At 44.4% G+C, this 24,066-nt stretch overlaps 5 protein-coding genes across 6 annotated transcripts; 2 read left to right on the top strand and 3 right to left on the bottom strand.

Annotated features, from left to right (window-relative positions):
• Positions 1–323: 323 nt before the first annotated feature.
• Positions 324–2,055, bottom strand: LOC127749202 (protein cornichon-like). The gene is made up of 5 exons (XM_052266468.1): positions 1,727–2,055; positions 1,530–1,598; positions 1,323–1,435; positions 1,097–1,243; positions 324–1,003 (listed from the first exon to the last, which is right to left on the bottom strand). Exons 1-5 carry the CDS (start codon positions 1,805–1,807, stop codon positions 976–978), a joined length of 438 nt encoding a protein of 145 aa, XP_052122428.1. The 5' UTR covers positions 1,808–2,055; the 3' UTR covers positions 324–975.
• Positions 2,056–2,890: 835 nt separating this feature from the next.
• LOC113213008 (centrosomal protein of 104 kDa) lies at positions 2,891–8,722 on the top strand. Of its 2 annotated transcripts, none has more exons than XM_052266431.1 (14): positions 2,891–3,009; positions 4,115–4,279; positions 4,372–4,676; positions 4,756–4,975; positions 5,163–5,374; positions 5,463–5,674; positions 5,754–6,002; positions 6,082–6,187; positions 6,397–6,617; positions 6,699–6,836; positions 6,919–7,336; positions 7,424–7,949; positions 8,029–8,124; positions 8,203–8,722. In XM_052266431.1, exons 1-14 carry the CDS (start codon positions 2,970–2,972, stop codon positions 8,379–8,381), a joined length of 3,087 nt encoding a protein of 1,028 aa, XP_052122391.1. In that variant the 5' UTR covers positions 2,891–2,969; the 3' UTR covers positions 8,382–8,722. The 2 variants fall into 2 exon arrangements, with proteins under 2 accessions (XP_052122391.1, XP_026287697.2); XM_026431912.2 differs by having other exon boundaries at positions 5,751–6,002.
• A 149-nt stretch (positions 8,723–8,871) lies between these two features.
• On the bottom strand, positions 8,872–12,533 carry LOC113213009 (tRNA (cytosine(34)-C(5))-methyltransferase). Its single transcript, XM_026431913.2, has 9 exons — positions 12,347–12,533; positions 12,009–12,095; positions 11,545–11,925; positions 11,241–11,472; positions 10,898–11,158; positions 10,136–10,827; positions 9,824–10,055; positions 9,564–9,731; positions 8,872–9,483 (listed from the first exon to the last, which is right to left on the bottom strand). The coding sequence occupies exons 1-9, from the start codon at positions 12,413–12,415 to the stop codon at positions 9,323–9,325; spliced, it is 2,283 nt and encodes a 760-aa protein (XP_026287698.1). The 5' UTR covers positions 12,416–12,533; the 3' UTR covers positions 8,872–9,322.
• Positions 12,534–12,873: 340 nt separating this feature from the next.
• LOC113213001 (ATP-binding cassette sub-family C member 10) lies at positions 12,874–21,011 on the top strand. The gene is made up of 28 exons (XM_026431905.2): positions 12,874–12,971; positions 13,388–13,569; positions 13,719–13,978; positions 14,069–14,336; positions 14,421–14,712; positions 14,793–15,092; positions 15,170–15,296; positions 15,381–15,474; positions 15,549–15,660; positions 15,737–15,862; positions 15,934–16,082; positions 16,181–16,300; positions 16,434–16,586; positions 16,668–16,785; positions 16,860–16,953; positions 17,068–17,206; positions 17,326–17,515; positions 17,604–17,711; positions 17,780–18,004; positions 18,098–18,300; positions 18,379–18,511; positions 18,616–18,826; positions 18,909–19,078; positions 19,240–19,465; positions 19,550–19,741; positions 19,825–20,068; positions 20,154–20,293; positions 20,388–21,011. The coding sequence occupies exons 2-28, from the start codon at positions 13,429–13,431 to the stop codon at positions 20,500–20,502; spliced, it is 4,650 nt and encodes a 1,549-aa protein (XP_026287690.1). The 5' UTR covers positions 12,874–12,971; positions 13,388–13,428; the 3' UTR covers positions 20,503–21,011.
• Positions 21,005–23,747, bottom strand: LOC113213002 (syntaxin-16). The gene is made up of 6 exons (XM_026431906.2): positions 23,528–23,747; positions 23,056–23,298; positions 22,807–22,969; positions 22,560–22,727; positions 22,333–22,481; positions 21,005–22,248 (listed from the first exon to the last, which is right to left on the bottom strand). Exons 1-6 carry the CDS (start codon positions 23,606–23,608, stop codon positions 22,066–22,068), a joined length of 987 nt encoding a protein of 328 aa, XP_026287691.1. The 5' UTR covers positions 23,609–23,747; the 3' UTR covers positions 21,005–22,065.
• Positions 23,748–24,066: the final 319 nt, after the last annotated feature.

Below are 24,066 nucleotides of genomic sequence, written 5' to 3'. Positions count from 1 at the left end.
GGGGTCAATCAGCCACCCGGTATGTCGGCTAGTAGTCCACAATGGTCACAGTTGTATCAAATACAAATTTGGGACATTGTTAAAGCGGTAACAGCGCCTCAAAAGATGCCTTGAAGGTTTCGAGTGGGTGATGGTGATGATGGTGAAACCAGGTGTGGGTCCGGGGGGCCGGCGTGAGGGTGGGGGGCGCGGTGGCAGTGGGGCTCCAGAGCGGCAGGGGAGGGGAGGACATCTCTTTCCCCTCCTCACATGTACATTAGCGTGTTGTGTATTTGTGTGAAGTGTTAGACTTTTGCTAAACTGTAAGTAATTCTTAGTGATCATTAATATAATTAATTATCTTTATTATACTTTTAACAGACTTTTTATTATGCCACATCCCTGGATTTTGTCACAATCCTGTCAAAAGTTTGGTTCTCTAGTCCATTTAAAACAAACTACTGCTCTAGCATTTCAAGAGTGTGGGTTCACAAAATAAGTCAAGTCTCATGATGTAATTGCAGATCTAGGCAGAACAATGATCACACAGTGCTCTCCACAAACCTATTGTTATTGAAATTTGCCTCAAATTAACATACATTAATATTTGTTCAAAGTTGATAAGACATTCTAACAGCAATAATGACACAAATAAGTACACATTTCTAAGTTAACTTCGTCCCTCCTTTGACAAACATGAGGGAACATCTGATTCAAAATTTCATTAGTAATACACAATTCATTCATAATCACATGTAGTACAGATGTTAAGAGCAACCTCACTTGTAAATATGTACAATATACTGAGCTTTAGTCCCCCAAAGAGACCTACACAGATAACAAATGGAACAGTCTTGGATGAATGACAAGAGTACAAAAAAGCTCCAAAGTCAAATGAATGAGTACGTGAAACTATTCAACACCAAACATTATTTTTGTTGAAGGGGCACAAGAAATACATGAAAACTTATCAAGAGCAAACCAAGGCTTGCTTGCTTAAGCTGAGATAAGCGAATATATCATCCTGAAATCAAAATAATTAACAGATAAATTGTACCATGTGGTATTTTAGTGCTGTAAAATGCATTTAGAAAAAAATGTACAAGAGGAAACTTACCCATAGAGATAGTAAAAGAAAGACAGCAAATAGAACGACAATTTAATCCATCCTTCTCGCTGGCATTTACCAAGAACATCTGCATTCATTATAGTAGTTGCATCATACAATCCAAGTTCACTCATGTAGGAAGGTCTATGAAGATACCTGAAGGAGAATGTCACATATATCTAAGTCAAGATTCAACACTTACTTCATTCGTTCATTCATTCAACTTGTGACATACCGATTAATATGGTAAGCAATGAGGGGTATATTGAGACATAGAGAGAAGAATTCTCCAGAAAACAGAAACAATATGTTGAAAGCAATGTGGAGAATGTATTCAGGAAGCACCAACTGAAAGTAATAATGTATGAACAATGGGATATAAATATTACTTGTCATTAACAAAATAAAAAATAAAGATAATAATAAAGCGATCCACACTCACTGGATTTAAACTTCTGCACTGTTCAATGGGGTTTTTATAATCTGTTTTAAGCTCATCAAATGCAATGACCTAAAACCAAAAAAATAAAGTCATTTCACTAATCTAAGAAAACAATTCAATAATTTTATGAAATTATAACAATTAAAACATTTTCATCGGATAGGAGGTTATCCGAATATTGAATGACTGCTACTTACATGAAAAATTGCAAGAAATATGAGGAAAGCATCTGCTATCAGAGCTATAATATAAGAAAACGCCGCTAGATTGAATGCCATCTTAAAGCGTGAGTAAAAAGAGGTAAAATCTTAGAAATATTTGCATTAAATAGGCGTATCAAAGTTGTTTACAGACAGATTTTCTGGACTCATCACATCTATTCGATAGTCTCGAGATTAGGTTTAGTCGCGTCACTGTAAGCTGAGCAGCTGAGGCAAGCGAGCTCATTGCTCAAGGCTCAAGCCTCAAGCGCTGAAGGCTTTTAAGGTAGGAGTATCACAAAAGGTATTAAATCCAACCGTCAAAAATTACGAAATGTCTAGAAGAAGTCCAGTCCTTCTTCTCAGCCCCGTGCTTCTGGAACTTAAATTTGCCGTATTCTATTCTACCGGCGCTGAATTTGAATGTGGATTACCACATTCATCAAAAATACAAAATAACTCACGAGAGTCAACAACTTTCGCCTTTTTAGTGCACTATGCAGTGTTTTATTTACACGAGTTGAATTCTAAAGTTCTAAAGGAAATGTCCCAATTGTATGTCCACGCGCACTTGTACTTATACCGCACCGCAAGCCTGTCGCCCCTGACCATGGCGGAGTAGGCAACCCGCCCTGCGAGTAGGAATGCGGTACAGCATGCCAAGCCAGAAATGCTACTTCTAGAAGACGCCTCTAAAGTTTAGGTCTATTTTCGAACCATATAGATGAAGCATTTCTGGGTGGGTAACTACAGAAGTGCGCGGGGTCAATCAGCCACCCGGTATGTCGGCTAGTAGTCCACAATGGTCACAGTTGTATCAAATACAAATTTGGGACATTGTTAAAGCGGTAACAGCGCCTCAAAAGATGCCTTGAAGGTTTCGAGTGGGTGATGGTGATGATGGTGAAACCAGGTGTGGGTCCGGGGGGCCGGCGTGAGGGTGGGGGGCGCGGTGGCAGTGGGGCTCCAGAGCGGCAGGGGAGGGTTGGGGGTGGTTGCTGCGGCGGGGGCGCCACGGCAAGCCCACCCCAGCCCCACCACATATTGATCGCGGCAGTGTCCCGGGCTGCGTGCGCATCGCCGCCACAGCGCACCTTCTCCCTCGCGGGAGGCCCTTCCGCCACGGGCGCGAGCGCGCGCCGGCCCTCCGGACGCAGTCCGGGCGAGGCGAGGCTCCGCGCGCACCACGGGAGGCCCTCCCGGACCGTCCCCCAGTGTTTACCAGGACAGCCATGTAGCCATGCCACATCAGATTCCCTTCACAGTCGTCTTCGCCTCAGGTAACTCTCTTTGCAGACGACGCCGAGGCCGCCCCCTCCGCCCCGCTGACCATGGACCTTTGGAGGGAGGGCCGGGGTCCGGGCTGCGCTTAGGGACGGGGAAGGGAGACTCGTGAAGTGGAGAGGTTATCGGGCCGTGTGAGTGGCGTGTCGTCACGTCTGGGTAGGTGTTGCTGGCACCCCTTTACGGGAGGTGACGAGTCGTGCTGGCCGCGTGCCGTGCGAGGGGCGCTGGCGACCCCCTGCTCGGGGGGCGTGAACAGGGTGGTGGACGTGAGGTGCAAGCGGTACCCGCTGCAAAGACAACGGAGGATTCTATTGGAATGCAAAATAATTTTTAAGCTGGAGTGGCGGATTTATATTTTACAGTGTTGAATATTGAGTCTGCTTGAAACGCTTTGCCTTGGACTAGATTAGGCTTAATGCACTCCTCCCCCATGCTATGAATCTCTTTGTGATGAGACCGGATTGGAGGGAGTGTCAGTGTCACCCCCCGCACTCGTGCTTGAGGACGCCCCTCTTGGCGTGCTCCCCCGACGAGACGTCCATGTCACGCGGGGCGGACAGCCTCACGTGCTCCGATGTCACTGCTTGTCTTCCCCACGGAGCGCGGCGGGAGCCCCGCACCCCCGCACCGGCCCCGGCCCCGGCCCCGGCCCCGGCCGCAGTGACAGTCGGAACGAGGCGCTAACGGCGATCAATTCTGCGCGGCCACTCCGAGCAAAGGGTGAACGCAAATACACGGCTCCAAGGAAAACGACAGGGAAAACACTTGTCATGTATGTTTATGGAGTTTTAACAGCATAGCCGGGGGCGCAAGTTCTGTGTGTGCGCCAGTATAGGAGGGGGTGGGGTGGGGAAATGGGTAGTGGGGATGCATGCGGGGGTTGAGGGTTGGAGGGGGTTGCGGTCTCATCATAGTAATCTCCCAGGTGAGTTTGCGCGGCCGGCCCAACAGCTCCCCTGACTAGTTGACCTAAATGGCCACAGTGCCCCTTTTCGCTACCCCAGCTCGGGCAACTTTGCGGAGGGTACTTACCAGGCGAGGTGGCGCGGTGGTTCACATGCATGTGCCGGTGTAACCTGTGACGTGTGTTGGGCACAGGCGAGGAGGAGCGACACCCAGCCAGCGAGCTGAATCGCCATGAGCCGACGGTGCGGGGCTGGCAGTCGTCGCGCCACTGCAAGTACCCGCAGGAGCTGGTGCTGCGCTTGCAGCGGCCGTCCGCCATCCGCCGAGTGCAGGTCCTCGCCCACCAGTGCCTGATCCGTGAGTACAGCGTCTTGGCTTGCCTCTGTGCGGCCTAGCTAGCCTGGCCGCTGGGGAACGTGCTGACCTCTGACCCTGTCCATGGGCCACAGCGGAGCGCATCGAGCTATGGGTCGGCACCGAGGACAGCTGGCGCGGCGGTGGCGCGCAGAACGGCCACGGGCACGCCGGCGGTGCGGAGGCACCCGAGGACGGCGACGGCGACCGGGACAAGGATGAGGTCGACGCAGACGCGACGCCCTTCCAGTACCTGGGTTTCATCACCCTCTCTGACAACCAGGGCACGGGGTTCAAGTCTCGCGAGCTCAAGTCGGTGAGCGTGCCGCCCTGCGCGGGCAGCTACCTCAAGATCCGCCTGCACCGCAACCACTCCAACCAGTACAACCGGTACAACCAGGTGAGTCTCTGCGACCCTTATTGCCCCCTTTTCCCCCCACGACGCACGGAGTCGTGAAGTAAACGCTCTCTTCCTCTAGGTGGGCCTCATCGCGGTCAACATCCTCGGGGACGAGACGGACGCCGTGACGGCCAGCAACGGCAAGCTGAGCAGCCCCGCGTCCGACGGGCCCGGCCAGGGGCAGAATCAGGGGGGCGAGAACACGCCGTACGATGACCTCGCCTTCCAGATGTACGTGGACCAGGACGCGGGCAAGATCATCCGCGAGATGGAGGCAAGGAAGGCGGTCGCAGTGCAGGGTAAGAGAAAGAGGGGGAAGTAATGGGAGGGGATGGGGCGGAGGGTGTGGCACTCGGGCACCAGGAGTGCTGTGCTGACCACACCCCGTCCCACCCCTCTCGAGCGGATGACCTCAGACTGGCCTCTGCAGAGCCAATGGCGCACACGCAGGTAGCTTTACTGACGCTCATGCAACTCTGTTGGCAGACGAGCGCTTCGAGTACGCGCGGAAGCTCAAGGCGGCCCAGGCGCAGCTACACGCGGCCGGCGAACGCCTGGCCAGGATGACCCTGGACAAGAGGGCAGCCATCGCGGCGGAGGACTTCGGCAGGGCGAGGACGCTCAAGACCACCATAGATGAGCTCCGGGATAGACTGTACAAGGAGCTGGCCGTCGACGACCTGTTGGAAAAGAATGGGGTGAGCAACATGAGTATCCACAATCACGATCTGAGTATGAGTATATAACCAAAATAACATTCCAAAACTGAACGACTTCATTGTATAGCTTGTCGCGAGGAATGACGAGACTCCAGACGAGGAAACTGTGGACGGATCACGAGACAATGTAGCAGTGATTTCCAAAGCGATCGCGGAGGTGGAGCCCGAGCAGGTCGTGGAGAGACGCTTGCCGCTGCCACCGTCCTCACCCCTGCACTGCCGTAGAACCGCCTCACCCAGCCCCACCACCACCAGGCCCACCACCCCGGCTAGGTCCAGGTAAGGCGGCGCGCGCACTTTGACTCACTTCTCTTCACCGTAACCTTCCTTGACGAAAGCACGCCTGCGCCCACAGCAGCGGCCTCCCGAGGCCAGTCGTCAACCCTCCTGCCAAAGAAGCGCCCCCAGCTCTGCGGGGCGGCGGCCCAGTGGCCTCGGCTCAGCGCCGCCGCCTCAAGTCTGCCCCCGCCACCCCCGTCAGCGCGCTCGGCAACGCGGCGCACTCGGGCGGGTCCGGGGCGTCCACGGGCGCGGCGGGCTCCTGCACCCCCACCGCCAGGAGCAGCTACGAGGCCTACGAGGAGCGCGCGCTGCCTGCACTCCGACAGTAAGAGGCTGGCCCTGCTCCCCGCCCCACGAGCACCACCCGGGCACACCATCGTGACCTCGAAACTCTCCTGTTGCAGTGGGCCCAACCCCGACCAGGAGCACTCTGATCGCCCGCGCTCCAAGCTCAACGAGCGCGAGCGGAAGCAGGCTGCCCTCCCCATCTCCGTGTTTGGCGTCGAAATGGTGAGTCTCGTGGAGCTGACTCGAGCTGACTGAACTCCCCGCGCTGCGCGCTGGGTCTGGGAGGGCGCCTGCCGGGTAGGCAACTCGGCGGTGGTGCGCGCGCGGGTGTTCGCACGTTGCCTACCTCCCGGGCGCCTAGCGGGAGCCGCGGCGGGCCACGGGAGCCCACGCCCCGCGCCCTCACGTGCGTCCTGGCTTTGATGTCGCAGGTGGAGAAATTCTATTCGAAACACTTCGCGGACAAGGAAGAGGGCCTCCGCCGTCTCCGCTCCGAGCTGTGCGACGAGGGCCGCGCGACCCCGCAGCCGAACAAGAAGGCCAGGGCCGCCATCTTCCTGCTGCACCGTGCCCTCAGGGACAAGGTGTTCTCGGTGTACAGCCTAGCCGCCGAGGTCATCCGGTTGTTTTTCACGCACTTTGTGCCCGACAGGTGGGCTATCTACTTCGTTGATGTGCACGTCACATTTAATATGTGCCTCCCATTCTCACGGTCGGGTTCCATTCCTCGCAGGGTTTCGCCGGCAGAAGTGGGCCGATCTGTGGACCGCTTGCTGCCGGAGCTGCTACTCAAGTCAGGAGACTCGACGCCTCGGATCCACAACATGGCGGTGCACACCATCCTCAGCATGGCGGACGTGGAGCAAGTCAGGTGCGTTAGGTCCCACTGGAAGCCGCCGCGGCTGTCGCGCTGAACTCCGGCGCTGACCAAGCCCCGTGCTCCTTGTGTCCAGGTCGCTGAACGTGATCCCCGCCACGCTGACGAGGCCCCTGCAGGCCGCCACGCACCCGCGCCTCGCTCTCAGCCGGCTCGAGATGGTGGAGCAGCTGATCCTGAGCCACGGTATCTCGCAGCCCGGCACCGGAGGGGCGCGCGGCAGCAGCGCCGGGGCCGCCGGCCGCGACAGGGCGGGTCCGGGGGGCGCCCGGGAGGGCAGCGGCATGACGTGCCGCACGCTGGCCGAGCTGGGCGCCCAGGGCCTGCAGCACCCGGCCGAGGCCGTGCGCAAGGTGGCCGAGAGGATCCTGGTGCTCGTGTACCGCACAAACCCGCGTCTCGTCCGCAAGCAGTTGCCCCCCGACGACGACATCACGAGGCGGAACTTGCTCTACCGCCAGCTCTTCACCGACTTCGACGCCATCGACGTGCAGGTAAGTGCCGGCCAGTACGCGTGCGTCCTGCTCCTATCCCTGCTCCCCGTCACTGAGCCTGGCCGTCCTGCTCCTCGCGTGTTGCAGCGGAAACGCGAGATGCAGGAGCGGCAGCGGGAGGAGAGCAGCGGGTCCGGCTCGCCCGCGCCGCGGCCACCCGCGGGCTGGGTGCCGCCCTCCTCCATGAGCGCCTCCTGGCACCAGGGCCAGGGCGGCGGTCTCGCCGGCCTCCCCACCGCCACACTCTCCCCCGCGCCGTCGCCGCGGCCTGGGCTACGCCGCCATGCCGCAGCCATGAGCTCCTCCATGAGCGCGTCCATGTGTGCGTCCTGGACCAACGGCTCCACCGCCAAGAGCGGCTCTTCGTCGTCCTCCTCGGGGGCGTCCTCGCTTGCCTCGCCCACCGAGGCCACCGCCCAGCCCCCCATGGCGCGGCGCTGCGCGGATGGTGACGGCGACGTCAAGGCCTGCGACTTCTGCGGCGCAGTGTCCGAGAGCTTCGCGTCGGGCGAGGGCCTCAACTCGCACTACTGGAGGGCGTGTCCGCTGCTCACTCGCTGCAACGAGTGCCAACAGGTGGTGGAGATCGCGTGCCTCGCCACGCATCTCACAGGTAAGGTCCCGGCCCCGGCCCGCCGCAGGTCCGCTCCGCTCCGCTCCGGCTCGCTGCCATGTCTCTGATTCTGTTGCAGAGGAGTGCGAGCTGCGCGCGCTGTACCGGCGGTGCGGCGGCTGCACCGAGGCGGTCCCCCTCCAGCGGATGCAGCTGCACGTCTCGTCGTGTGTCCGTAAGTACCGCGTGACGGTGACTGCTGCTGATGGTCCTCCTAGCTTGCCCGTTTCATCACTCGCTCTCCGCCCCGCAGCCCTGGGCGCGCAGTGCCGCCGCTGCCCGCTGTGCCACTCGGACGTCCGGGATACGGACGCCGCGTGGCGGTCGCACCTGATGGGCCCCACCGCCAAGCTGTGCGCCGCCCACCCCCGCCTCAAGTACGCCCGGGCTGTCCGCGCGCCCGCGCCCGCATCGGCCCCCGCGGCCCCATAGCCCCGGCCCGCGCCGCCCCCTGCACCCTCCCCGGACTACGTGTTCGTCACCAGGAAAGTGCGGTTCGCCGACGGCAACGTGACCGGCAGGCACCAGAACACCAAATGCATGGCGACAAGGCAGTAGGCAGGCGTGGCGCGCGCAGCGGAGTGCTGACCTCTGACCTCGACGGCAAGATGTGAAGGACTTTCGACTGCTCCGCTTCAAGCGATGGACTGAAGCCACTCCAATCATTGCAGCTATCCTTACTTCAAGCTTTCAGACTCTAATTCAATGTGATAAGTTTATGTCAATGGATCTGGTATGTGCAGTCTGATTGAAAGACTCTTGACCTTGCAAAGTCATTGACATGAGCTGGCTCCATGCTGAACCCATACGGACAGAAGCTTCCAGTTTGCTATCATCTCAAAATAATATGATTAGGAAATTAAATTATCCTGGCATCATTAATTTATGATCAAGGATTAACAAAGGGCTTAAACACAAAAGATCTTATGAATCAACTTTATTGAATGACTACCATTCAGTGGCCTCTTCCAGATGATTGTTGGACAAACAATAATTATAATAAAAATAGGTAAAACCATGGTGCTACTCGCATGCAAAGATATTCTAGGCAAAATCAGGAATAGCTGAACATACAATCCTGGAGATTGTACGACATTATTCTGTAGAACATCAAACTGTCTGAAACACACCAAAGGCATTCTTATAAGATTGACCACTATTATTGAAAAGCTCTTAGCTTAACTACTTGTCCTGCATCCATCAATCCCTCCATATATGACTTTTAAAAAAACTAATTATGGAATTTTTAACAAATGTTTAGATATAAACGTTAAATTGATTTTTACATTACTTATTTCTTTTTTTTATGGAAGATTAAATGGCTGTCATCTTTGAAAAGGCGTCTATTATAAATAAAAACAAAATGCAATGTCTCAAGGGTTCCCATTTTCATGATCATTTGTAACAGTAGCCTTATCCTCCACTGTGTCATTTTCATTTTCTTCTTTCTGATCGGTCTCCTGTTTACTTTCTTCATTTATTTTAGCAAGCTCACTCTCTTTATTCTCAGCTCTGTTTTTAAATTTATTCACCTCTGCAAAATTTGAAATGAAAAATTAGGGTACTATGCAGGAACATATCTTAACATAAATGAGATACTAGATTCATACGCACCATATTTTGAGACATCTTCTCCAAGTAATCTGAGAGTGTGGACACATTCATCAACACCTACATAAGCTCGAACAGAGCGTGTACCCTTCCAACCAACTAATGTTGTCACAAGTTGTCTACCAAAAGAAGTTTTGCCTTCAAATTCAACAACAAAACTGCCGTGATCCTCTGAAAAATTGGAAAAAAAGATAGTCACCACAATAGAGAGATTCCACATGGGAAATACCAAAGAAGAAATATGTATTCCAATTAAAACATACCAAGTCTGTTGAGAGCTTCTTGAGTAGGAGCACTATATTTTTCAATTTCAGGGGGACATGAAGGATCCTGGCAAGTCAAAAGAAGTACTAGATCATCTTTATCTACCCTTATTCTGCGCTTGGGTCCAATGAAAGATTCAATACACTTCAATCCTTCCTGAGCTAGACGGAAACAGCATTTCATTGCTTTGTTGTCACATCTAGCAAACGCTTTAACTCCAGTATTAATAATCTAGCACAAATGAAAAAATAATTAATGAACTTAGCATACAGATTGCCTTTAATACACAGAATGAACTTTGAGCATACTACCTTAATTCGCTGTTCATTATTTTTAATCAAATCACGTAGAGCAGGAGTTGTGAAATATATGTTCTTTTTCTTGCCCACGGCACAGCGGGTCAAGAAGGAGGTGCAAGACAGTTCAGATTTCAAGTCATATGCTTCCTGAAGAACAGGCCACAATTCTTCACTCTCAGAAAAGAATACAAAGGGATCTTCCTTATATCCTCGGCTTTTAGGATTTTTCTTGGGGTTACCTTTAGGTGGCTTGACCTCATCTGATACTTCTTTAGTCTCATCTGAATTTACATTCTGCTCTGTGCTTTCCGCTTCATCTGTCCTCCGCTTTTTCACAGGCGGACTGTTAGCAGAATTGACTTCTGTAGCTTCGTTGATTTCTCCCGAATCTGAGCTCTGCTCTGTTGTCTTGGGGCGGGCTTCCCATGGCAAAGTCTTCACCTTGTTTAAAACTGCTACAAAGAATCCTCCTGTGTTTTGCAAGTGAGGCAAAATACGAATACACCGATCTAGGTTGTATTTGCTAGCATCCTCCTTAGCAGGTGGAAACATTGATGGCCGCACTTGGGTTCTCCACTGCTCTGGAACATCTTCATATTTTTCATACCCAATGAGGTCTTTGGAGCATGGTGTCCATGTTGTCATCCCTTGCTTAAACTGTAAGCCAGGTAGGGAGGCACTAGCGTCTTCAAGCTCTACACTACCTGAAAATGTAATACACCAAAATTAACATAGAACTAGGGCAAAGTTAATTGAGGATATAATAAAAATTACCTTCACATTCCTTGAGTATTCGATGAAGTACTGCTTCATTTTCAATGGGATTCAGTGAACATGTGGAATAAACCATCCGTCCACCCACTGCCAAAAGTTCAAGGCCTCTTCGAGCAACCCGGTATTGGATTCCATGGAGATTATTACCATTGGCTGCATTCCACTTTTCCCATATGTCAGGATTCTTGCGAAGAGTGCCATCACCAGTACATGGCACGTCACACAAAATACGATCAAACTTTAAAGGTGTTGGGTTTCCATCTGGAGTTTAGATAAAGGTCTTGTTAAACAAGTGCATTAGAATAATATAAGAGGAAGATCACTATACAAGTTAATAACAAACCTTGACCAGGAATTTGCATATTTGGTAACTGAGATGCATCATGGTTAACAATGACAACGCATGGACTACTGAGCCGTTTTAATTGATGAACCAGCATGTAACACCGCATATTGTCCATATCATTAGCAATAACAAAGCCCTCAGGAGGAGGGTCTCCAGGCTGCTGGTCTGCATGCAGCATCTCAATGAGTTGGGCAGTCTTAGATCCAGGTGCAGCACACATGTCAAGAACCTGTACATACCTTTATAAATTAAAAATGCCAGAGTAAATAGCCATAAACAAATTCATATCTACTTTAATTACCTTGTGATGGGGTTTCACATCTAAAACAAGAGGTGGTATCATGCTCACAGCTTCCTGGCGGCTAATGTTGCCAGTGCTTGTTTCAGCTATTAAGAAGTTATGAAGCCGGTAGTATTCTTCTGATCTACGAATATCTTTCCTGGATATATCTAGCTGCCAGGCAAGACGGTCAGGGTACCATGGGAGCTGTTTGGGTGGTTTGATATCTGTACCAGTATCAACACCAGTTGGAAGCAATTCTTTGAAGAACTGCCCTTCAATGACATCAAGCATTGCAGATGCTTCCATTTTGGAACCAGTTATTCGAAATGATGTAGGTAAAGTTTCTTTGAGGGTTGCCATCATCTGCTCCCACTCATTTTCAGGACATACATTTTGTTTCTGCAAAGTCAATCAACAGCAAATATAGATTTACAGTTGTATCGTTCAAGGTAATAAAGTAATTTGGAAAGCCTTAAACACACCTTGTAGTAAGTAGAAAATCCTTCACTCTCACGTACAGTGTCAACATAATTCATTCTTGCTTTTGCCGGATCCCAGACATCCTTTTGCTACAACGAAAACCATATAAAAATATAATGCTGATGAATGAAGATTATAGATTTGAACACAGCCATGCTAGCACATTGTACGGGTTCGCACATATCTAAAACCATTTCAAAACCTTTTCCAGAAACTAGATCAATTTTGACAGAGCAAAATTTTTAAATTTTATACTGACTTGTTCCACACATGTAGCTTAGAATATTGGTTAGGTTTCCCATGGCCATGGACAAAATTAAACTAAAAACAATTAACAAACCTTGTGTTTCTGGTTGCGTTTCTTCTGAGCGAACGAATTAGAATTGCGGATTCCATGGCGCCGTCCCATATCGGGAGATGAGTTAATACAATGGAAACACTAGAAAGGACAAAAAGCCGATGAACTGTGAAACTGCACACATGGGCAAGACGGCACAACAGGCCTTTTCGCACTCGCAGACAGCAGCCAGCGGCCAGCTGAGAAGATTAATCACTCGGACCAAGAACTCTTACCGAAAGTTCACGCTTCTTTTTAGTGACAGGCGACCAACCCTTGAGCAACAGATATCTCGCACTTGTATTCGCGAAATAAGAAAATCGTTAATAAAATGTAAAAAATACTTCCAAATAAATTGTAACGCTCCTTCTTATTATAGTAAGAATAGAGAAGCAGAGTAGTATCAGGGCTTCGTTTCTCTTTGAAGATTGTCATCCAAAAGAAAACAAGGGGAATGTTCTTGTAGTGCAAACTTGGCAACGCCCCCTTCTTGTACCACTAAGGTATAGAGTCATTTTACTAAGTGTTGTGTTTGTTTAGGAGGGAAGGGGAAGGGGTTGTTGTTCGAAGTGTCCCCCTCAGCTGATGCTGATGTGCCGCTTTAATTTTTTGAGATACTTTTCTAATGGTAAAAATACTCTACCAATTATACTAGTATTTTTTGGAAAGTTAGACTGGTGTCTTACATTAATTCTGAACTCAACCTTAATATCCTTTAGGAACAAGTTATTGTATTAGTACAGAGATGATTCATCCCTAGGTTAAGTTGTCATTTTGACAGCATAATCTCAGTATTTACACTAGAACCAGGGGGCTATTGAGTATTTTTGAGTCATTTTAGGTGTCACATTTTGTATTTTCTATCGTCATTAGGAACTTCGTCATTGTAGAAATTCTCTCATGTATCTATTGTCAGTAGGTTGCTGTGTCAGTTTTGTCGTGTCAGGCCTTGAACTTTAATTTTCTACATTGCTCTTTTCCGCAGTTATTTCAGAGACTAACTCTCTTTACAAATTAAGTGTGAAATTATCTGTGTGTGATCAGGATGACGCTGATAGGGGGCTAGTTTTCTTCTCAAAGTCACAATGAACTCGTCAACAAGACCCAGCTCAGTGAGCTGGGTTTTCAAATGGAATTGGGATGAGATGTGTGGACCAGATGGCCTTGTTGTCTGGTCTACATCACACAAGGATCTTGGATTATGCTTTCAAGAGCTGTGCATGAAGGTAGAGTTGCTCCGACACAAATTTTTAAATGAAATAATGAGTCATGGATGAGTCAGTGATGCACAATCAGCATATTATATTTTGAGCTGTAAAATATTGCGATGCAATTCTACTTCTTACATTGTTTTCTTTGTTGTTGTTAAATTCAGGTTCCAACATTGACGTTACTAGCTGCTGTGTCAGCTTTTTACTGTGGAAGCCAGGACAGATGGGTTGTGAGAGACAAAAATATGATAAGAGTGATCTTTGTGCGCTCAGTAATAGCTATGGCTCTTGCTATTGAGCCCATTATTAGAGTCTGTAACAAGATAAATGATGCTCCCACAGCCCTACATCCTGTTGATTATCTCTTATATGCAGTTGAAAGTTTTGCTTGGTTGGTGCACTTTGGGTATATTCTTGCCTTAAGGTATGATCTTAGTCTGTCCGGTTCTTGTATTGTTATTGTTCTCAAGGATTCTATAAACCTCTCTGATTCTGTTTTTGTTTTAACTTGTAGACATCGCTTGGGAGTAAGCCCCAGAGGACCTATAGTTGCGTGTGTCTTGTGGACACTTATCTTTGTATTCAATATTGTGTCAGTTCGTTCTTTAGCAAGAATAATACGAGAAGGAAATGCATCTCAGTCAGTTTACATTGATTATTATGCAGATTTGATTAATTTGTGTACACATTTTCTTTACCTTTGTACACTTTTACCTGGGAGAGGAGGTACTCATGCTGCTTATAACAGAATGTACACGGAATATTATCAACGGGTTATTCAGGTACAGTGATTGTCACCTTTAATTCATTTTTTTGTATTCCGAACTTTTACACAAAACTTAATCTTGTAAATATTATTTTGGTAGAGTGATGAGAGACAAGGACTTTTAAGCTCCCGCCATGCCTACAGTGGGTTCAGAGAAGAACAAGAACCTGGCTACCTTGGGGTTGCCATGGAAGACTCAACATTCTCATCTCGCTTGTTTTTTCACTGGGTACGACCACTGATGGTAAAAGGTGTAGAGGGGCAACTACATGATGTAGATGATCTCTTTGATTTGCCGGAAGACCTTACACCGTCGTACATACATGCTCAACTTGAGCAGGCAATTGGGCGTTCAAGTGCCCTTAATTCAGAAAAGACTAGCTTGAGCTCAGGTACTGATTAATAAATTGGTTGTATCTTTTCCATGTTCGGTTATTACTATTATTACATTTTTCTGATCTGTTGTTTGCAGGACAGTATGGCTATGGCAGTGTGCAGGGTCCTTCCTCCTCCCTTCAAGCATCACTCGCAGCTCCACAACAAGTTGAAGATGTGCATGTTGTCTCTTCTCCAGTGTCTTTATTAAGGGCTTTACATTCTTGCTTTGCTTGGGAATTTTACAGTGTTGGGGTCATAAAATTCCTTGGAGATGCTGTAGGTTTTGCCTCCCCTCTCTTGTTGAACTTACTTGTTAAATTCATAGAATCTAAATCAGAGAGAAAAGAAGATGGATACTTCTTTGCTCTAGGCCTTTGTCTTACAGCCCTTATTTGTAAGTTTAAAGTCTTCCATATTTTTATCATAAGAATTCCAAAACTTTTTGCCTTATTATGTTTTTGTTTTTTTCAGCTGCTCTCTGCAATGCACATTTTAATTTCTTGATGGCAAAAGTTGGAATGAAGATTCGTTCAGCTATCATCACCCTTGTCTACAACAAAATTCTCACTCTGAGCACAAAATCTTTTTCTCTCTTCAGGTTTGTATAAAATAATACCTTTAATGCTATGTAATTTTGGATTTGAAGGTTCTCTCTTACTGAATGGAACCCTCCAATTTTCAGCTCTGGAGAAGTTGTTAACTTTATGAGTACTGACACTGACAGAATAGTGAATTCATGTCCCAGCTTTCACGCCTTATGGAGTATTCCCCTTCAGGTAATAAATTACTTGTCATGATGTCATAATTTTGTTGAATGTTGAAGTGTATAATATGAATGTTTCCCTTTCAGCTCGCTGTAACATTTTACCTTCTCTATACTCAAGTGGGCTTAGCTTTCTTAGCTGGAGTATGTTTTGCTGTTGTTTTAATTCCAATAAATAAATTAATTGCCATGAAAATTGGTAAGCAAAAGGGTTACTTTTGGTCTATTTGTCTGTTTTGAATCAAATTGTTGTGCTAATTATCCGTCTATTATAGGTTCACTAAGCTCAAAGATGATGGAAAAGAAAGATGAACGAGTTGAAATGTGTTCTGAGGTTTTGCAAGGAATGCGAACTATAAAAATGCATGTTTGGGAAGAACACTTTCTGACCAAAATTTTACGTGAGTGAACATTGTTTAATGTCTTAGTAATATACAGAGAAAATGGATTGTAACATATGTGTTGTTTTCAGGCATAAGAGAAAGTGAACTGTATTTTTTGAAAGGGAGAAAATACCTTGATGCCATGTGTGTGTTTTTTTGGGCAACCACTCCTGTCATGATAGCACTTCTTACCTTCGTTTGCTATTCACTCCTTGGAGGTCAGCTTACTGCTTCACGAGTGAGTGACCACATTTCTAACTATGCTGAATCTATTTCACCAGTGAATATGTATGTTGAGTTTCTCATTCTTTACACTCTGTTTGAAACATTATATAGGTCTTTACAACTATTGCACTTTTGAACATGCTGATTGCACCTTTGAATGCATTCCCCTGGGTTTTGAACGGATTAGTTGAAGCTTGGGTTTCTGTTGCTCGAGTTCAGAAGCTCATAACAGTGAGTGAACTTTTTGATTTTTTAAATCTAATCAATCATTTCCTTTACAAACATCATGTCCTTGACTATCCATGACTCACAAATTTTGTCAATAACTCCACTGCTCTAACATTTGATAATTTCTCCAATGTAGCTTCCAGATCTAGATCTTCATGAATTTTACCATCCCCTTCCCATTGATAATGATAATATTGCCATTGTGGTTCGAAACGGGAAATTTGAGTGGGGAAATGAAAAATCACAAGATAGGTTCCAATTAAATGATGTGAACTTCACCATCCTTAAGGTACTATTTTTGTTTGTTTCTTTGCTTTGGAAATACATATTTTTCAGTAAACATCAAAGATAATTCGTTTTTCCTTTACAGGGTCAGTTAATTGGTGTGATTGGGGAAGTGGGCAGTGGGAAATCTACACTTTTGGCATCCATACTTGCTGAGCCAGAGAAACAGTCTGGTGTGGTGGCTGTGGATAATTCTGATCAAGGTTTGTTGCACTGCTGGACTTAAGAAAAGTTAAAGAAGTATTTCCTGATTCATTTGAACTTTATTTTGCATTAGGCTTTGCTTATGTGGCCCAACACCCTTGGCTCCAGCGGGGCACTATCCGAGATAATATCTTATTTGGCAAACCATTTGATCAACTGCGTTACAGGTCAGTTTTTAACTCACACAAATTTAATAGTCAACCAGCAATTTGTATCTCATGATATAGGTTGGATTTTGTTAAAAAATGACGAGGATTTACACCATTTTTTTCTTTTATCAGATCTGTTTTGGATGCTTGTTGTCTTGAGGATGATCTGCGTACCCTTCCTAAAGGAGATCTTTGTGGTATCGCTGAAGGTGCTACAAATTTAAGTGGTGGTCAGAAAGCTAGAATAGCATTAGCAAGAGCTGTTTATCAGGTATTTTGTTTTTGAAGAGTCAATGAAGTTTTTACGGAAATCATTTACAAGGACAAGTTCTCAATGTTTTTCATTCATGGTGTGTTTTTGACATATTTCACTTTTTTACTTCATTACAGGACAAAGCAATTTATATTTTTGATGACATCTTATCATCTGTTGATCCTCCAGTGGCAAATTTGATTTTTGATAAGTGTATTCGTAAGCTATTAAATGGACGTACTCGTATTTTGTGCACACATTACGCTCAGTGCTTACGCTACGCAGATGTTGTTATGAAAATATCAGCTGGACGAATTGTACATATGGGTATGTGCACTTTGTTATCACTATCGTAAATTTTGACGTTGATTAATGTACATGACAGTTCATAATATAATTTCTCATTTTTTTATAGGATCGCCTTCAGATGTTCTTGCTGAAGAAATGGAAAATCTTGCTCTTCTCGATTCTGATAGTATTCCATCAGGAAGTAAAGAGGGCACCAGAATTACTAGGGATGAAGGTAATTTCATTTTTCTTTTATCTTCTATGAATTGTTGACAGTTTTAATTCAGTCTCTTATGTCACCAGATATAATCTCAGAACAAGAGGATGACATTCTTTTGAATGAACATCGAGAAATTGGAACAGTGCAATTGAAAGTATATGGAGCTTACTGGAGAGCGTTATCTCCTTTTTTATCCATTGCAATATTTATATCTCTTATTCTCATGCAATCAACTAGGAATCTTTCTGATTGGTGGATGTCTTATTGGGTATCTCATAATAGCAGTAATCCTCTAGGAAAGAACACAGGTTTGTGTATTTAATTAAAATTGGGTTCTGTTTGTTACTGGTACATCATTCTTTTCTGCCTCTGATGTTAGTTTTTTTTCTTCATTCTTACAGAATTCAAAGTTGATGTGGAAAGACTTGTGGCATCGAACATCTCAACACCTGAGCTGACAAATATCTCTTTCTATCTTACTGTTTATGGTACTATTGCTGGTCTGAACTCATTCTTTACGCTTCTTAGAGCCTTCTTGTTTGCCTATGCTGGTATTCATGCAGCCACAGAACTTCATAAACAGTTGATAAAGACACTCATGCGAGTAAGTAAATCTAATCTCTTTGGTGGTGACCCGTTTTAAAGGTGTTTTTAATTGCAATTTTGTTTCTGTTCTTTGCAGGCAAAGATATTTTTCTTTGATATATCCCCTTTGGGTCGAGTTCTGAACCGCTTGTCTTCTGATACATACACTGTTGATGACTCATTGCCTTTTATACTAAATATTTTACTGGCACAATTTTTTGGTTTGCTTGGTAGGTTTATTTTTCTTATCTATCAAATGGAAAGCAAAAACATTTCAAAGCGTATTTTGTTAATGTTTATAATGTTCTGTAATTATTTTAATTTTTTTAAATAGGAACTATGTTTGTTACAATTTATGGGCTGCCGTGGCTTTGTTTGGTTCTTATACCGTTAATACCAATTTACCACTGGCTTCAAGAACAGTACCGCCAAACATCTCGAGAACTAAAACGCATATCAAGTGTAACACTTTCTCCTGTGTATTCTCATTTTAGTGAGTCCATGCTTGGACTGGCCACCATACGTGCTTTCCGGGCTAGTTACAGGTATCTTAATTATGAGAAATTCTCAAGATTTGATGTTCTATTGGTCTGGCACATTTTAATTACAGAAATTGTTCTGATACAGATTTAAACGTCAAAATGAAAATTTTCTGGATTGTAATCAAAGATCAGTTTTATCATCTCAGGCTGCATCGCAGTGGCTTGGCCTCCGTCTTCAATTAATGGGAGTTGCCATAATCAGTGGGGTTGGCATGATTGCTGTTATACAACATCAGTTTAATGTAGCGGACCCTGGTAAGTTCTTATTATCTTCTGTTTTTGTGAGTACATTCTGACCGACTTGTTAATGTTTTTATACTAGTTTTGTGTGCTATAATGATTAATTCCTCTATTTGGCATCAAACTTAATGGAATTTGCTCTGAAAATACTCTCTCTTTCTTTCCAAAAAATTCAGGTATTGTTGGCTTGGCAATTGCATATGCACTTTCTGTAACGAGCATGTTAGGTGGTGTTGTCAATGCGTTTACCGAAACTGAGCGTGAAATGGTAGCTGTTGAACGAGTTCATCAATACATTACTGACATTCAATGTGAATCACAAAAGCCAGGATTGCAACCAGCTCCATATGCATGGCCACCACAAGGGGTGGTTCAGTTTCAAAATGTCATATTAAAATATAGGTATGTATCTTGTTTGGAATTTTTAATTGCTGATTTGTGCTAACTGAAAACATTTCAATGTGCCTTTCTCTTTTGACTTTATAGGGATCACCTTGCACCGTCATTGAAATGTATAACTTTTCAAACAAGACCCTCTGAGAAAGTTGGAGTTGTTGGTAGAACTGGTGCAGGAAAGAGTTCCCTTATCGCAGCATTATTTCGGCTTGTTGAAATCTCAAACGGATGTATTCTTATTGATTCCATAGACATTTCTAATATGAGTCTGCACAGTCTGAGGTTTGTAATGAATAGGCTCGATAGGCTGTGTAGACATTACTAACAACTAATGGATTATCTATCTATTATTTTCCACCTTTCAGACGGCGATTAGCTGTCATTCCACAAGACCCATTTCTGTTTGCTGGGTCTGTAAGAGACAACATTGATCCACTCAAAGAGTATAGTGACCATGAGGTGTATGATGTCCTGAACCGGTGTCATATTGTGGATGTTGTAAGGAGAATGGGAGGTCTCAATGCTCAGGTCGGACCTGGAGGCTCCTTTTTCTCTGCTGGACAGAAACAACTGCTTTGCCTTACTAGAGCTATACTACACAACGCAAAGGTATATTATCTAACTATCTATCTGTGATTATTAAACATTATTATCTTGTTGTGAGTTGCGCTTAATTCTAATTCCTATTTTAAAGATTCTTTGTATTGATGAAGCAACAGCTAATGTAGATCATGAAACTGATCGTCTCATCCAAAAAACAATAAGAGCGTCTTTTGGGAAGAGTACTGTAATTACTGTTGCTCATAGAATTGAAACAATCATGGATTCTGACAGGTAAATTCACAAAAATTGTGTTCTTAATTCTATTCTATCCTCTGAATATTGACCATTGACCAAATACTACTGTATCTCAATTCTTTTATTTCAGAGTTCTTGTTCTAGGAGGAGGAGAGGTTCTAGAATTTGATAGCCCTGATAAATTGATGGAGGATAAAACTTCACATTTTTACCGTCTTGCTTCACATGGGCAAGAAAGGAGTTAAGTTTTTCTGATACTCCTGCTTTCTGTGATTTAATATGTTCCAAAGGTTTTAATTAGGAGCTCATGAATTGGCTGAGCAAATTGATACACATTTACTGAGATACAGTTGAGGAATGTGAGAAGATCTGCTGCAATGTTGGCCCTTTCAATCGATATTGACATTGCACTTTGGCTGTGAATTTATCCTATTTGTTATGAACATGTTCTTTTAACTTAAAATTTTCTTTTACATTAGTTCTTTTTACATATTCTATATATATCTAGTGTATTGTCATGTATGAACATTGGTATTAGATTGATTTAACAATTCCTACCTTGGTGTGTTATATATTCATGTAACATTTTAATTCTGAGCTGAGAGGTTTCATTAATAATGAGAAGTGTTTAGTTCGCTCTCTGGATACAACTACTGTATGTCCTCTTTTTGTAGATTTTGTAGGTAATGTGTAAAGCTTGTCTTTAAGTAAAGTAGGAAACCAAACATCAAAATAAAACAATAGAGATAAAATATGCAATAATTTATTTTTTCAAGTCATCTCTCATTTTCTACTAAAACAGCATTCAACAATGTTTTCATTTCTTAAATAAGTCATAATGTAATACTTAGAAATGGGAACACCTTGCAACATAAATGACTTTGACATTAGATAATACTCCATTTAACATTGTCTCACAATGTTACACAAACTACAACATAGATAAAATCTTATTTGGCCACAGCAGCAAACATGCCCAAAATAAATTATGATCACAGATGAAAACTTCAAAATACAAACAAAAATAGAACAGGCATATAAGATAAATCCATAATTTCACAAAAATAATAGAGAAGTAATATGGGAATCATTAACACAATATTTTCAATTCAGAGACTAACTTTGTACATTTTAAGTTAAGTGTATAACAGTCTTCAAAGAGGGCTAAAAAAGCTGATCTACACAGAAAGCATTGGTTCCAACTCAGGATGTATGATCTGACCAAATACACTTTTGACTATAAATTGGATAACTTGAAGCCCCTGGTCTCAGGAAGATAACAATGCTTCTGGTATTGACACATTCAGTGCAGCATGACCACGGCGTAGTCACAGCATTAAAATAAACCCCCAACGGTGGATTTGGTCATGTAAATACAAAGCCAACATCTTCTCTGTCAGCTACTGAAAAATGTATCTTATGTATGAGGCATCAACTTTGGGTGCACAAGACTAAATCCACCCTAACATTTCAATTATCTAAGATAGTTGATATATCTATCAGTTCTATGACTAGGGTAGTGCGGATGCAATATCTGAACTTAGAGGGGTATATTTAAATAAGATGTGATAGTTGTACAAAATTAAAGAAAAGCAGAAAAATGAATGGTCAGAATTTACAGTGCATTCCAAATAAAAGTCATGCTCATCATCATAGGCTTTCAGGAGGCATAGTCAGGGAACATAAGCGGGGAACAAAGAGCAAGGTGAGTGCAAGTGTACCAGGACTTTTTGATCTTCAAAAGATTAAGAGACACAAGATAAGAAGACCTATTAACAAGAGAATAGGCACAGCAGTTCTATTTAAAGCTAAAGTTTAAATATTATAAGGAGGAAGAGCATTAGTATGATGGCTGCAGCAAGGACTAGAATACACACCATCTTTCTATTCTTCCTTTGATAAGAGTCAGCTTTTTGTAATTGTTGATATCCTTGACCAACTTGTATTTGAGTCTGTTCAACATTGTAATCTATTCGGTCCAGTATAGTCCCCTGTAGTAAGAATAAACATTGTTATAGTATAGTCATAATGCTAGAGGAAAAAAAAAAGCTGCCTAGAGTTCTGTTTGTTTGTACCTGATCTGCCACCATATGAGCTAAATCTTTGAAAATTGCATTCAGTTCACTTATTGACTGGACAATGTGAGAAACTTCCTTCTCTCTTTCAGCAATGATTTTTGTGTTTTCTTCTTCCATAAGAAGCAACTGAGTTTGTGTCATTTTCCCTGTCATTGAAAGAAATTGAAAAATTAGTAAATTTTGAACCAAAAAAAAATTAATGCAGACCACATTTAGAAATATACCTGAGGCTACATTTGAAAACTGTTGGTCTATATTGTCAAGACTACTATCCACTTCCCATCTCTCATCTAGACCAAGGAAAGCAGCATTACTTTGTGCAGAAGCTGAGCTAGGCACATCCCATGGATTTTCAAAATATTGTCTCGATCTCTCTTCTCTAGAGTTTAGCTCTGCAGAAGTGAAACATTGAATTACTCAACTAAATTGAAGCTCAGTGAAAAGACAGGTAAAACCAATGTAAGAACTTACTTCTCAAATAATCCCCTTGTGAGGTCTTGAAATTATTGGAGAGATCCTGAAGGGAGTTGGCAAGGGCTGACACAACACTTTTTGCCAATTGTCTTTCTTTGCCAGAGCCATTCATACCATCATGACGAATTTGTTGAATAAGTTTGTGACAGCTGTTGAACATCTGGAAAAACGTAATAAGTTTTATTTTAAAAATTCAATTCAGACATAGAAAAATGATGAATGAAACAAACAAGATTAAAATTTTACCCTCATAATTTCCTGAGATAAGGCTTCAATCTGAATTTCTTCATTCCTGGTGTCATCAAGTGTGGGACGCTGCAAGTGGCGAGTATGCAGAGCAGTTAGTTGCTTCAACTTCCCACGTATTCTAGAAAGAGCATATTGGGCCTCTTCTAATCCGTCAGACCATGTTGGGGGTAAGCGAGAATCCGCAAGCTCAATGTCAACATCAACAGAACGAGGCACCAAGGCCATACGATCTGAGACAGCCTGTACAGGATAAACAATATTCAATATTATTTACAAATCCTGAACCAACCCAAATGAATGACACAACACTAAAATTTATAACAATTTCTTTTTGTTTAGATTTATCATAGTGAAAACAACAGAAAAAAAATCTGCAACAGTTTCCAGCTTGGAAACATTATTGTCTCATCAAGTAATTCCAAGTTTCTATGGTTAAATTAGGAATATTGGTTAAACGTATGGTACTCACCTGTTCAGTATATATGTGCCGACTTTGCATGGCATTGTTTCGCATTAAAACAAAAACCTCAGTCAAACTTCTAGTTGCCATATTAATAAAAGTCAGATGTCAGTCACAAAGAAATATTCTATATCTCTCCAAACAGTTTTTCGATGGTGTTTTCAAACAACTAGTACCAAATAAATGGCATCTGTCAAAGTAAACAGGGCGCCATATTGACTTCCAAGTGTTGCAGGAGATATTTTCGATAAGGCTGTGACTTTACGCGCGTTTCTATTTAAATTCGACCGCACAACCAACCACAACCCTGCGCCTTGAGAAAGGTTGACTTGTTCTCAAGCCTACTTCTCTTTTCTATTTGTAACTACGCACTACCCAATGACGGCTGCAGCGGCCACTGGTATTTTACTTCTATGCCTCGAAAAGTGGAGAAAACAAAAACTTGGTAGCGCCCCGTTTTAAATGTAGGTGTAAGTGGTCGGTCGGTGGTTCGTATACAGCTCGCAACCGACGAAGTGCAGGTTCAAATCAAAAGAGGGAGAGGTGAC

The sequence above is a fragment of the Frankliniella occidentalis genome, unplaced genomic scaffold (assembly GCF_000697945.3).
Source record: "Frankliniella occidentalis isolate FOCC.00 unplaced genomic scaffold, Focc_3.1 Scaffold39, whole genome shotgun sequence".
In the NCBI taxonomy this organism is placed as follows: domain Eukaryota; kingdom Metazoa; phylum Arthropoda; class Insecta; order Thysanoptera; family Thripidae; genus Frankliniella; species Frankliniella occidentalis.
Note: the sequence above shows the minus strand (reverse complement) of the source record. Positions and strands in the feature narration are given on the sequence as shown.